The sequence below is a fragment of the Loa loa genome (genome assembly GCF_000183805.2).
Source record: "Loa loa unplaced genomic scaffold supercont3.31, whole genome shotgun sequence".
NCBI classification, from domain to species: domain Eukaryota; kingdom Metazoa; phylum Nematoda; class Chromadorea; order Rhabditida; family Onchocercidae; genus Loa; species Loa loa.
In genome coordinates this window covers 66,380-79,410 of record NW_018108211.1, presented here as the reverse complement: position 1 = coordinate 79,410, position 13,031 = coordinate 66,380, and the positions used below count along the sequence as shown (strand labels likewise).

At 34.8% G+C, this 13,031-nt stretch overlaps 2 protein-coding genes across 3 annotated transcripts in view; both read left to right on the top strand.

Moving 5' to 3' along the window:
* LOAG_16956 (CBR-MOG-1 protein) overlaps positions 1 to 8,112 on the top strand; it is a 10,097-nt gene extending 1,985 nt beyond the window's left edge. The window contains exons 5-20 of the mRNA XM_020449610.1: positions 1,176 to 1,308; positions 1,534 to 1,727; positions 1,884 to 2,029; positions 2,589 to 2,809; positions 2,924 to 3,170; positions 3,370 to 3,518; positions 3,751 to 3,896; positions 4,020 to 4,280; positions 4,430 to 4,531; positions 4,918 to 5,101; positions 5,462 to 5,658; positions 6,003 to 6,125; positions 6,257 to 6,375; positions 6,456 to 6,532; positions 6,780 to 6,988; positions 7,252 to 8,112. Of these exons, the coding sequence (XP_020306821.1) occupies positions 1,176 to 1,308; positions 1,534 to 1,727; positions 1,884 to 2,029; positions 2,589 to 2,809; positions 2,924 to 3,170; positions 3,370 to 3,518; positions 3,751 to 3,896; positions 4,020 to 4,280; positions 4,430 to 4,531; positions 4,918 to 5,101; positions 5,462 to 5,658; positions 6,003 to 6,125; positions 6,257 to 6,375; positions 6,456 to 6,532; positions 6,780 to 6,988; positions 7,252 to 7,389 (2,646 nt within the window). The 3' untranslated portion in view covers positions 7,390 to 8,112. The remainder of the gene's footprint in view (positions 1 to 1,175; positions 1,309 to 1,533; positions 1,728 to 1,883; positions 2,030 to 2,588; positions 2,810 to 2,923; positions 3,171 to 3,369; positions 3,519 to 3,750; positions 3,897 to 4,019; positions 4,281 to 4,429; positions 4,532 to 4,917; positions 5,102 to 5,461; positions 5,659 to 6,002; positions 6,126 to 6,256; positions 6,376 to 6,455; positions 6,533 to 6,779; positions 6,989 to 7,251) is intronic.
* Positions 8,113 to 9,996: 1,884 nt separating this feature from the next.
* Positions 9,997 to 12,826, top strand: LOAG_07947. Of its 2 annotated transcripts, XM_020447576.1 has the most exons (5): positions 9,997 to 10,214; positions 10,348 to 10,689; positions 10,903 to 11,169; positions 11,677 to 11,856; positions 12,255 to 12,826. In XM_020447576.1, exons 2-5 carry the CDS (start codon positions 10,369 to 10,371, stop codon positions 12,399 to 12,401), a joined length of 915 nt encoding a protein of 304 aa, XP_020302207.1. In that variant the 5' UTR covers positions 9,997 to 10,214; positions 10,348 to 10,368; the 3' UTR covers positions 12,402 to 12,826. The 2 variants fall into 2 exon arrangements, with proteins under 2 accessions (XP_020302207.1, XP_020306820.1); XM_020447577.1 differs by lacking the exon at positions 9,997 to 10,214 and having other exon boundaries at positions 10,228 to 10,689.
* The last annotated feature ends 205 nt before the right edge of the window (positions 12,827 to 13,031 follow it).

The window sequence follows — 13,031 nt, the reverse complement described above, 5'->3', positions numbered from 1 at the left end:
GTACCTATCACTTTCTTTTTAATTATTTGCTATTTGCTATCTCTTATTGGTATGCTTTCTTTTATTTGGTACCTTTAGTTTTTTCCCTTTCAAATTCACCTTTAATTTCAACAAAAATTTAAAGTCAATTAATTATTTCCTCTTTTTTTTCGCATATATTTTTTGAATAAAATATTTGAAATTTAAGAAAAGTAGAAGTATTTGTTTTGGTCTGGTAATATAAATAGGAATTTTCAAGTTCAAAAAAAAAAAAATAGAAAATTCAACGTGCTATCCTTTGCCCTCTTCCTTTCAATCTCTTGCTGATATCTTGAGTCATTCTGTAATAATCTACCAAATGGCTTTATCATATTTTCATAGTGCTTCTTGTAGAGTACTACTAGACCCATTGTAGCATACTTTCGTTGGATTTGAGGACAATAACTAATCTGAGCAGAAGAATGGAAGGTATATTCCAGGACTCAGGAAGACACGATTCGTTCGGTTAAAGAAGAAGGAGAATTGGTTCCGGATTTTCGCAATGCTTTTGAAAGAGCAGAATGGGAACGAGAACAACAAAAATTGGATCGTGATTGGTACGGCAATGACCAAGGCTATGATGACGAAAACAATCCATTTTCTCAGGTTCTTCCTTTTGGTTTAAATCCTTGTTTTAGGAAAGATGACAGGTAATGATGAATCGTCTTTTGGATATGCGAAAACTTCGACGGAGAAATTTTGAGAAACGCAGATTACAGCTCAGGCTGTTGACCATTAATTTTTTCGCTTAAGTTTCCATGTATGTGTATTGTTTTAAAATAGTGTGGAATATTTCAATTGCTTCTATGATTTCTTATAACAGTATATTATGAGGTCCTTATGACAACGTATTACCGAAGATAGGAATTCCAAAAATTCTTAAATATTAGTTTCTCAGAGATATATGGCATACATTCCTGAATATTGAAATAAAGTTTTACTTATGCTGATCCAGCGACAATTTGGTGCTGAGAAAGTGATATTCATTTTTAATCACCCGATAAGTGAACGGCGTATCAACATATCATATTTCCTTAGATAATTAAAAGTGGACTCTTTTTTCTGCATCCCGTTCAATTCTGTCTTTAATTTCTTTAAAAGCTCAATTTTTTACTATAGTTAAAATTCCAAAAAGATGTTCAAACCATTCATTGCAGGTTTCGCAGGAATATGTAGAAAAGAAAGAAAGACAATGGCAACAAAAACGTGAAAAGCCCCGTCTAACGGTTCGCCAACAGCAAATCAAAAAGGACAATAAAATGTGGGAAAATAATCGGCTAGCAAGATCAGGTTAGCAGCTAATAATTTTGTTGTGTTTTAGTTTATTTTATACATTTAAATTTATTGCATAATTTTATTTTCATGCTTTGTCCGCCTCGAATACCTTTTTTTCTCCCACTAGAATTTCGTATTACAGGCGTGCAAAAATATATCATTGTACACTACTGTTATACTGGTAAGCGAGTTTCTGTCCGTACTCAATGAAATTTATTAGTGGAATATAAAATTTTTGAGGTGTTGTGTCACTTACTGATGACGACGATTTTCTCGATGATGAATCGGATGAAAATCGAGTAACACTGCTGGTGCAGAATGTCGTACCACCATTTTTGGATGGTCGTTTCATATTTACAAAACAAAATAAACCAATTGTTCCTGTGAAGGATGTGACTTCTGATCTTGCTGTTGTTGCTGCGAAAGGAAGCAAGGTAGTTTTTGCAACTTCAAGTTCTAGAACAAATAGTTATTGTTATTTTTTTATTTTTAGAGTTTTGGAAAATTTTGCTATGATTATTTTTTGTTATATTTCTAGAAGGAATAAAAAAAGCTGAGACTAAATCCCAGATATGCTTATGTTTTAACAGGTTGTTCGAATGTGGCGTGAAAAGGAAGAGCAGAAGAAAGCGCAAGAAAAGCATTGGGATTTGGCAGGTTCTAAATTAGGGAATTTAATGGGCGTTAAAGCAGCACCAGATGAGATAAGCAGCGATGATGTTGGGATATGCTATAGGTAGATTCAAGGTTTCCACGAATGTTTTTTCGTAATTTTCTACTGTTTTTGCAAAACTTAGAGCCGTTTTTGTCGCTTTATCCGACTACTTTCAAATTATCATATTTTTTTGGGAAGCTGAATGAGCTAGATTTAACAACTACGACACATACTCCTCAACTTTTGTCAAATTTTAACCCAAATAAATGACTTGGTCTTAGTGCTGTTTTTGAGAATCAATAATCAAAAATTCTTGGTATTTGAAGACCGACTTTGTAACTCTTCTTATACATGTAACGTTTTTTAATGAAGCTGTTATGCTAAATTTCCGTCCGTAACAAAATGTATAAGGGGACATTTTTCACCAGGAATTGTACAACACAATATGCTAGGATTTTAAATGAGGTTAGTGTAAGCGATTAGTTGAGAAAATATGAAACTGTTAATATTTCTGATGGAATTGAACTATTTAATTAAATATTCAGAATAATTAAAATTTCGGTGATCCAGTTAACGCTATTACACTCTTTTATCCGTGTGTAGTAGATCACTGAATAAACTTTTTTTTCTTTTTTTTGAGGGAGTCGCAGCAGTTTGCATCTCACTTGGTCGGATCGGGAGCAGTTTCGGATTTTGCGCTGAAAAAATCCATCAAAGAGCAACGGGAATACTTACCCGTATTTGCCGTGAGACAGAAAATGCTCAGTGTTATTGCAGATAATAGCGTTGTCATTATTGTTGGTGAAACAGGGAGCGGCAAAACAACACAGTTAGCTCAATATTTACTCGAAGATGGTTATGGTTTGTTTTACTTAAACCGACCTTTTATTAAAACAGCTTCAAAATCATGTAATTAATCAGTTTGCTAGCTATTTTCTGTATTACTTTGTAGGGTACTTATGTTAGGTATTACAGGTAATTTTGGTCTAATTGGTTGCACACAACCACGCCGTGTAGCAGCAATGTCAGTGGCAAAGCGGGTTGCTGAAGAGATGGACGTTGAGTTGGGCCAGGAATGTGGTTACGCTATTCGATTTGAAGATTGCACTTCGGAGAATACACGAATCAAGTACATGACCGATGGTATTCTGCTCCGAGAATGTTTGAGTGATCCAGATTTAGACCAGTATTCTGCTATCATCATGGACGAGGCCCATGAAAGGTTTGCTGATTAGACTACTTGGAGAGGCTTTCAACAGATCTAAATAGTTAGCAACTGCTGTAATGCAGCAGAACTCATTAATTTTGAAGGAGTTGCAATGTTATAAATGAGGTCCAATCGACACGCATCAGTTATCTATTAGCTGTTGTAAAATTTTTTTTACTATGCATAATTCTTATTTTATACATAATATATTAAGGTCATTGAACACAGATGTTTTATTCGGCCTTTTGCGAGATGTCATTGCTCATAGAGCTGATCTCAAACTTATCGTCACTTCAGCTACTATGGATGCTGAAAAGTTTGCAAATTTCTTCGGTGGTCATACTCCTTGCTTTACTATCCCTGGTTAGTTACAACAACATTTAAAATATCCTGCCATATTGAAGAAACAAGTTATGATCAAACTCTTTAATTTGATTGTCGGCTTTAATAATGTCATTTGAGATTTATTTCATTTTTCAGTTAGAAGTAAGATGTTATTAAACTGTATTACAAAGGTTCATAATTCATTTACAGGCTGTCACAGGTTCCACGCATATTTACCAATACTGATAGCTTGCAAGTTCTTTTTTTAAAGGTCGTACATTTCCGGTTGAAATGTTTCACGCTAGGACGCCCATGGATGATTACGTTGATGCTGCAGTGAAACAAGCTGTAAGAGTCCATTTGGGTGGTACAGATGGAGATATATTGATATTTATGCCTGGTCAAGAGGATATCGAGGTTTGTATTTCATAAGGAGTGGCTCGAATAACTACGTGCGGGTTAAAGTAAAGTTGGTTGGGGAAAAAGTAGGAATTTTTCCTTCCTCTCATGATTTGTTGTATTCTGCATGTCAAATTCCAGGTTACGTGTGGGATGATCAAGAATCAATTAGAAGAACTGGATGAGGCGCCACCGCTTGCTGTACTGCCGATTTATTCGCAGCTTCCAAGTGATTTGCAAGCAAAAATATTCCAGAAGGCTCCAGGTGGCATCCGGAAATGTATAGTGGCAACAAATATCGCCGAAACATCGTTGACTGTTGATGGCATACTCTTCGTTATTGATCCTGGCTACTGTAAGCTAAAAGTGTTTAATCCTCGTATTGGTATGGATGCACTTCAGGTAGTTTTTGAAAAATAAGTTTGGCTTCGATAGAATTAGATGTGAAGATGTCAAACACTAGTTTATAACCATGTTTTATTAGACCAAACGTCGGACATACTTAATTTATGCTAGCTATCAGGAAGTGGTCGCAAATGATTTTTTTTAAGGTTTTTCCAATATCGCAAGCTTCAGCTAATCAAAGATCTGGTCGAGCTGGTCGAACGGGTCCGGGCCAGTGTTTTAGACTTTATACTGAAAGGCAGTTTAAGGTAATGTTAAATATCCTCTATTCGTGCTGTAGGTAGTTATCTAATATCTCTCAAAAAAGCAAGTACACAGTGAAGAAATGCTTTCAGAAGACTGTGAGAAAACAGTTAAAGAAAATGATTCACTTAGTTATGAAGTCCAAACTTTGCTAAACGGTCTGAGAAGATCGAATATTAAGAGATTTTTTCATGCTGTCTTTTTTTTTTTTTTTTAAAGCATTCTTATATAAGCTTTTGCGATATTACAAACATAATACTGTTCTTCAGATTCTTGAAGCTGTTAACTTATTTAAATTGAAACCTTTCCACTCTGAAATTCCTGTTCCATTTTTTTCTAAAAATTGTAGGGTATTTACTTCATTTGATTTTTTTCTATTGTTTTTTCCTAGGAGGAAATGTTGGTAGCTACTGTACCAGAAATCCAGAGAACAAATCTTGCAAATGTGGTTTTACTGCTGAAATCTCTGGGAGTCGATGATCTATTAAAATTTCATTTTATGGATGCACCTCCTCAGGATAACATGTTGAATAGCATGTATCAGCTGTGGACACTAGGTGCTCTGGATAATATAGGTCAGTCCTTTAAATTTCTTTCTAGTTTGCTCACCTTTACACTTCCGATATAAAATTGCCGGTAATGTGATACAGAATACACTGAAATCAATGTGTCACATTATTGGTAATTCTGGATCCCTAAGAGTACCGAGACAGTATTTGTAAGTTGCGATGACCCGTCTGTAGGCTGTTTGATGTATTTTGCAGTACCAGCTATCCAGTTAGTGGTAGGGCGTAGAATGATTCATTATATCTTTGTTGGTTTAACTTTCTCTCTTTGATTTGAAAGCAGTAGTATCTGTCGATAATGTTTTGCACTGTGATAGAAATAGCTTCCATTTTTTACTCAAGTGCAGCAGTATTTTTCCACTTTTCTAGGTAGACTCACTGACCTGGGTAGAAAAATGGTGGAGTTTCCCTTGGATCCAACTCTTTCCAAAATGTTGATTGTGTCGGAGGGAATGGGGTGCAGTGATGAGGTACTTACAGTCGTCTCAATGCTTTCTGTTCCTGCCATATTTTTTCGGCCTAAAGGACGAGAAGAAGATGCTGATGCAAAGAAAGAAAAATTCCAGGTATGTTATGAAGCAGAACATTTGCTTTATTGCTAAAGTTGATGTGAGTAAAGAACCAGTACATTTCTTCTAAATGTTTTTATGCAAGACGTAATCCATTTATTCGGCATATGTAGCGAAATTATTGATAAACAAAAAAACATAATTCTGAGCGGTTTTTATCGATCAGTTTTTACCGATCAACAACGGTATTTAACTTTTGATGAAAATGCTAAGCTCCTCGCTCATTACAATTTCAAGATATCGCAAAGGGTTTCGTATAAATCATAGATTGGCTGTTGGATAAATTTGTTATCTTCACTTTAAAGCCGCCTGATATGTTATATTTAAATTACTGATTTCAGGTGCCTGAAAGCGATCACCTTACATTCCTGAATGTCTATTTGCAATGGAGACTCCACAAATATTCGACGAAATGGTGCAACGATAACTTCATTCATACTAAAGCTATGAAGAAAGTTCGAGAGGTCAGATTGTCCGTTCAATTATGTAGTGTCCTGTGTCGTCTAAACTTTGCTGTTTGTGCGTAATTTATGTTTCAGATTCTGAAGTTTTCTCCCCATTCTTTTTTGATTAAAAAATAATTTTTTGTACTTAGGTTCGTGCCCAGCTGAAAGACATTATGGACGAACAGAAAATTGAACTGATATCATGCGGTATGAATTGGGATGTTATACGAAAATGTATTTGTTCAGCCTATTTTCATAATGCTGCAAGGTTAGTGAAGTGAAATCAGCTTTTATATGTATTAACAAAGAGTTATTCTCAATTTTATTTTTAAAATTTTCGTATTACAGATTGAAAGGAATTGGAGAATATGTTAATGTGAGAACAGGCATTCCTTGCTTCTTGCATCCAACATCCGCACTTTTCGGTATTTTTTGGATTTAATTGGTAACTCGAAATTCGCTTACACTACGGATCGATTGGGGATTCGGAATCTTTCTGTTATATATTTTAGACCACCTTTGGTTTCATCAGCACCGATAGACACAATTTCGTTAGGAGTCTCAGAGTTCCCTTCCTGGGTCCTATCATTATTCTATTGTTTTTTACAATCAATTTGTGTGTGGATTATATTGAAGTCTAAAGAAAAATTCTTGTTAATCTCATCATTTTAGGAATGGGATATATGCCAGATTACGTTGTATATCACGAACTGATCATGACAGCGAAAGAATATATGCAATGTGTAACATCAGTTGAAACACCATGGTTAGCTGAACTTGGGCCTATGTTTTATTCTTTGAAAGAAGCTGGTTCAAGCAGGATTGAGAAAAGGCTACAAAGTATGCAAGATGCTCGAGACATGGAAGAAGAAATGAAACAGGTGACTTTGATATTTTTCTGAGGGAAGCATTAAGAGTGGTTTTTTTTTTTGATTGAACCAAACGTTTAAATTCATTAAGTGTTGAATATTTAATTCAGTGAAGATCAGACATGCTGTTACTATGGTTTTTGTGAAAATCGCTGGTACCTGTTCCGTTACTTAATTCTTTGCTGCTGCTATAATTTTGGCTTTAACTGTGCCTTCAGTCATCTTCCAAATTAATTTAGTTTCAAGTTCCACTTTTTTAAAGATCATTTTTTTAGGCTACCAGCAGAATAAATGAAATAAAAAAAACAGAACAAGAAAAGAGTCATTCCGTGCGTTCATTTTCATCTGCACAGATAGCAGAACCTGGAAAAGTTTGTGCATCTGTAAGGTCTTCGACAAGGTTTGGGATGTAGTCATTGTCTCGGAATATACTCTTTTTTTATGTTGAGGCGAAAACATTCTCAATTAGTCGCGTACATATTGGGAAGTTATTGAATTTGGGTAAACCTGCACTATAGATAAATGGCATTGTTGTATTTGACTTTTTTTGCACATATTCAAGATTTTGGATTGGCGATTAACTGAGAAAACAAAAAATGTTTCATTTGCCATAAAACGATAAATTTAGAAGATTCTTGACTTTCATCAGTATACAATAATGAAATGATAGGCGGAGGTTAAAAGAATGATCATGTTATGAGTCTTCAACTTTAGGGTGGAATCTGGGAAATTGCGCTGGAAAAAGGAACAATTTTTTTCTTTATTTTTTCGAGGATTTATGAAATCCATCTTTTTGTGTTAAATTTTACAGAAGGTTCTAAAGTTTTTGCTGTTAATTTCATCACATATATAATTTCAATCGTTTTTTTATAGTGAATATCATTTCTGTATTTGTGTTTTTGGTAAGCTGTACCGAGTTATTAGATATTCAGTGGATGAACTGCACTGTTTGTTGTCAGAGAGGATTGTATCCATAGCAGTTTCCATTGTATTCCAATCAGCTGATATTGCTACTGCATTGTATTTGCCGTCATTTTTTTTCTTGAAATCATTAATGTAGTGCTTATTTTGTAAATTATGCTTTATTACACTGTTCTCTCTTTTTAGAAGTTGCAGTAAATTAAAAAATGTTAATACATTCCGTTCCTTCAAGCAGGTATGACATACCTTTTTATATTTAAAGGGATCCTTGTGGTTTTATGCATCAAGTCTCACTCAACTGATTTTTTCAAATCGGTGTAGAATTGAAAGGAAAATATTCGGGTTAAGTTGGACGACGCACTGTCGGACGTCAGTGCAACAGCCACAGCACCTGCTTATCACAAGTCGTGTCAGATGAAGTGAAATTTTCGCTTTTATTACATACTTCATTTTTTAAGCAAGGTTATGTGGTCGAATCAGAAGCATTTGTTCCATGTAATGTAAGACTTGTTAATTTAATCTTCCAGTGACGATCAATTTTCCTTTTAATATTTTAATAGGTCACTCGAATAGTCATGTTTTGCACTCGGAGTCCATTTGCAGCAGAAGAGCCATCTTTGCTTAGAAGATATGCTGTTATGTGTTCTTTGGCTTCTTTTTCGTTTTCCTATCTCATTTAACTAAAAAATTAAATGTAATGTTACTCCGATGATTTGTTGTTAATGTTCGGGCAATATTTCTGTTGAAGTCTTTCGTCACATTTATTGAAATTCGGATTGAATTTGCTTGTTTCCTTGAGTCTTAGATTAAATAGTCACTTCTTTGTTCTTTTGACTATTCCTAGAAACTGTCGGAACTTAGCGACCCCATAGTTCTCGTTCTTGCTGATGCATTTTATCTAATATCCAACCCGAAAATATACTCTCAGCAATAATTTCGATGCAAGAATCACCTATGGCTTCTAGCGTCGAAGTATTCTTTTGATCGCTTCGACGATTATTTTCCACTTTATTATTTCTCTTCATGGAATATAACTCATTAACCGATTTCTTCAATAGTGGATAATTCTCCAAAATTTTCAATCAAAGCTGTTTTTATAACGTTGTTGTTTCCTGGAGTAATATCATAGTCTCTAACGGCTTGCAAGGCATCTCTTTTGAGGCAGGAAGTTAGATAATTCAATTTTTGAATATCTAGTATCGTTTTAAAATGCACTGCAGCGTCAAAGCTACTCTAGAATTCTCTCCATGATTTTGGATCAGCACTGAATGTTGGCAATAGTGATTGAGATTATTTAACTGTTGTCTAGCTATTTGCGATAATTCTTGTTACCGAGTGGTTCATTTATTCAGCCTTGGATTAGGCACTGCAATAAAAGTCATTCTTGTCATAAAGCCATAACAGCTTCTCTGCCATTGTTTACTAATTTTAAAATACTTTTAAAATTAGTAATTTTTAAAATTTTAAAATTAGTAAAATACTTTTAAAATTAAAAATTAATTAAAATACTCGTCGATCACCTCCGCATATTTTTCTCTTCTTTGTTTGGGGTTCGCGATGTTCTGGTTATATTCAGTCATTTTTCATTGGTTCATTCGATAGTGCCAGTCCTTGTCATCCAGCAGTTGCAGCATACTAAAGTACAACATAAATGCTGTTCCGCTCCTAGTCCTTGCAAAAGTCTCTTAAGTTGTAGAATATGCTCTCTAAATGAAACATTTTGTGACACGGAATGCACTTTGCAAATTTGTTTTTGCTATTATTCCTCTCGTATTATTCTTTGCAAGACTTAACCTTATCCGCTGCATTGCTTAAATTTAAAAATTTTATCTACAAATATCGATTAGGGCCGCAGCTTCCCTGAACGTGTTTTTCTAAGTATTTTAAGTAACGTTTAATTTAGCAGAATATGAGCGTTGTAGTGTGTAGTGGTCTCAGTTTATGTTCGATAAAGTTCATCTTCAAACTCTGTTTACCGCATTTCGGTCTTATCTCGTATGTACTGTATCACGAACAAAAGATAGCATAGTTTTACGTCATGCACCCAGAAAAATCATCATATGTATAAATAACAAAGCTTATTTGCAGGATAAACAAAATGCGATTGCTAAATGGATTAATGTCATTAATGCTACTGCTTATAAGTAGCCGTTTGTTATCTCTTCATTAACATTAACAGCACTTCTGGGATCGATGGTTTTTCCCACTGGTTTTTTTTCATAGTAATAATTTCATTCAGTGAAACGTTCAATTCCCTGATAAATGGAAATTTGTATATTGTTTCCTTTGCTTTTTTGGCACAGCAGTACTTCTAGCGGTTAGCATGTTCTGATCGTTTCCCAAACTTGCAGTTACCAACTGTTTCTATCGATAATATCAGTTGAGATTTACATTTTACAAGTTTTCTTCACTTCACTGATTATTGGTTTTTGTCAGCATTTTTTTTTCAGCAATAACAGTGGTGAAGCAGAATGAATAAATTACCGGAGGAGATGCTAAGAGCCGTCTTTGTTTACTTGCCAGGGTCAGATCTTCTGCCGGTATCCCTTACATGTCGCCGGTGGTTTAATTTATTAAAGGATTCTGTCCCAAGTATCAGTGCTATCCACATTTCTCTGGATATATCGGCTTGTTCAACTCGTCTTCTAGAAGCATCCCTATCGGAAGCAGCTCTTGCGGTATGTTTATGTCCCGGACATGCGCAAAAACACGCTGTTCTATTACAATCACTGTTTGAAGCTGCTGGTAAACAGCTTGCAACTTTAGCTGTCGAGGATAATCTTATACCAAAGGCTAGTTTTAGGTTTATTGTGAAATCTTATAAGCATGGATCGGGCTATGTTAATAAGATGATCATCCAGTTTTCATGCTGAGAGTCCAGTGCTTTTTGTCTCGCAGTAGATCGAAATGATTTAGCCGAGAAAGCTACAGAATGTATTTTAAGTCACTTGCTAGCTTATACTGCTGATTTACTAACACCTCAGTTTCCTACAATCGAATTTCAGGAAGGAATGGAGACCCAAATTCCGGATATGACTGTTCACGCACTGCTTAACAGTATGCCGAAGTGCTTACGGGCTTTACATTTCCAGGGCGTTGATTTCTCGAAAGTTAGACCATGGACATTTGCGCTACTCGTAAAATTTAAATCCTTAGAAGAACTGTATATACTGGATGCAGTGCTCCCAATTGACAATGAATCTTTGTTCGCTAGAATGATTTCTCCATCGTTCGATACCTTAACAAACATTTCTGTTACTAATAATGCGCAGGTCAACTAACTCTTTTTACATACTTTCAGATAACTAGGAAGCTATGAAATTAGATTTTTGCAAAACAGGAATTTCTAAGAGTTCGCATGAAATTCAGGTGGGAGTAAGAAGGTGGTTCTTGGGAATGGCGAGATTTAATTTAGGTATAATATTTTTCAGGTGAACATATAAAATTTCAGGAATTGAAAGGTTGTCAATTTTGAGCTTAAACTCTGTAGAGTTTTTCAACTTAATTTAATATTTCCACTGTAATTCATCGCGAAATTTCAACAGGACCGATTAGATATAAAATATTTTTGCATAAAATACTAAGCCAAATTTTACATTTTCATACAGTACTTTCGATGGCCTCAAAAACTTTTCTTTTTTAATTTGTAAAATGAGTAGGGACATGGAGTATCCAACATCAGTTTATGAGGAAAATGATAATATATCGGTATATGGTATGAGTATCTTGGAATCACTACTTGATAGCATAGAGAATTTTGTTAGTTTTTCAAATCTTAGATCACGGATAAGTTCGTGTCTACACTGGCGCGACGTTGTCCCATCTTGCAAACCGTAAATTTGAATGGATGTAAGCGTATTACTTCATTATCTGTGCTTGCTTTTGCTGAAAATGCGTCGCATCGAATTACGGAACTAACGTTTATTCATGTCCAGGCAACGATGTTTAATCCTAACTTGGTAAGTTTAGAAGAAAAAAATTTTGTGGTGAATAGATTTTGATCGTTATACACATTAAATCTGTTTACTCATTCATTTTGAATTTTGAGACTGTCATTTGACGAGAGTATTTACAAATTAAGTATGGGAATTCATTTCAACGCACAAAAAACATTCCTTATTCTAAAAATATTGCTGAGACCTTCCCGAATCCACGCGGAGAGTGCTTTAAAGATTTGATTTATCGACTCTGAATTTTGTAACTTGTATTTACTTTACTGTGTGCAGACAGAATACGATCATTATTTTTGGTCTTTTCCTAACGTTATTTAGTCCTAATTTCTGATAATGTTTAACTGCTAATTAAATTTGCTTTATTCTGCAAATATTTTTTGCTGAACCTGTCAGCTCCTCTTCAGCTGCAACGATATTTGTCATCACCACTACTAACTGGTGGAAATTACTGGAGAGCAAATGCCCTGAAACTGGAAATAGGATTTCAGCATGATGCAATTTGTTTGGAGAATATTTGTCGCACCAATTTGTCCATAATCGTCTTTATTTGACGGATCTCGAAACCGAGCACATCGTGACATTGTTCATATTCCTTCCATAATAAAGTGAAACTTTTTTTTTGCTCCAGATCACCGCTTTTTCTGATAAAGAAGTAGATTTCTAGTTTTCTGGTTTCTTTTTCTCTGTATTTTGTTTTGCACTTTTTTTTGCAGTTAGCTCTGCTCTTTTATCGCATTCATGTTTCCATCGCTTAAACACGTATTTATTTTTACCGTGAAATACAAAATCTATCGTTGTAATTCCTCGGCAATATCTAGTAATATGAGAAACATTATGTTTCATTATTGTTAAATTAAATGCCAACTTTCAATTTTCCAAAAAAAAATAAAACTCACCAAAAATATATTTACAGTATTCATGTGGGACTGCTACATTATCATAGCACGGTTCTAATGAATACGTAAAAGCAATTCCGTCATTTCTTAGATTTTTTTTATTATAGAAGCTGAAATTTTCCTACACATAGCTTGTTTCCTGATAAAGCTTGACAAGGCAGGTCCATTATGCTGGCAATTTCTTTACAAGCGCTGGAAACCTAACAATTTTTCGACTTAGCTTGTAAACATGAAGGAAATCTGTTGTCCAAACTTTTCATAGCTAACACCGTGACAATCTTCTGC

Bases quoted from the DNA above. Each gene is read 5' to 3' on its own strand.
- LOAG_07947 (XM_020447576.1), top strand. From the start codon at position 10,369: ATGAATAAATTACCGGAGGAGATGCTAAGAGCCGTCTTTGTTTACTTG. The intron at 10,690-10,902 runs GCTAGTTTTAGG...ATCGAATTTCAG, and splicing joins AGGATAATCTTATACCAAAG to GAAGGAATGGAGACCCAAAT. The intron at 11,170-11,676 runs GTCAACTAACTC...TTCAAATCTTAG, and splicing joins CTGTTACTAATAATGCGCAG to ATCACGGATAAGTTCGTGTC.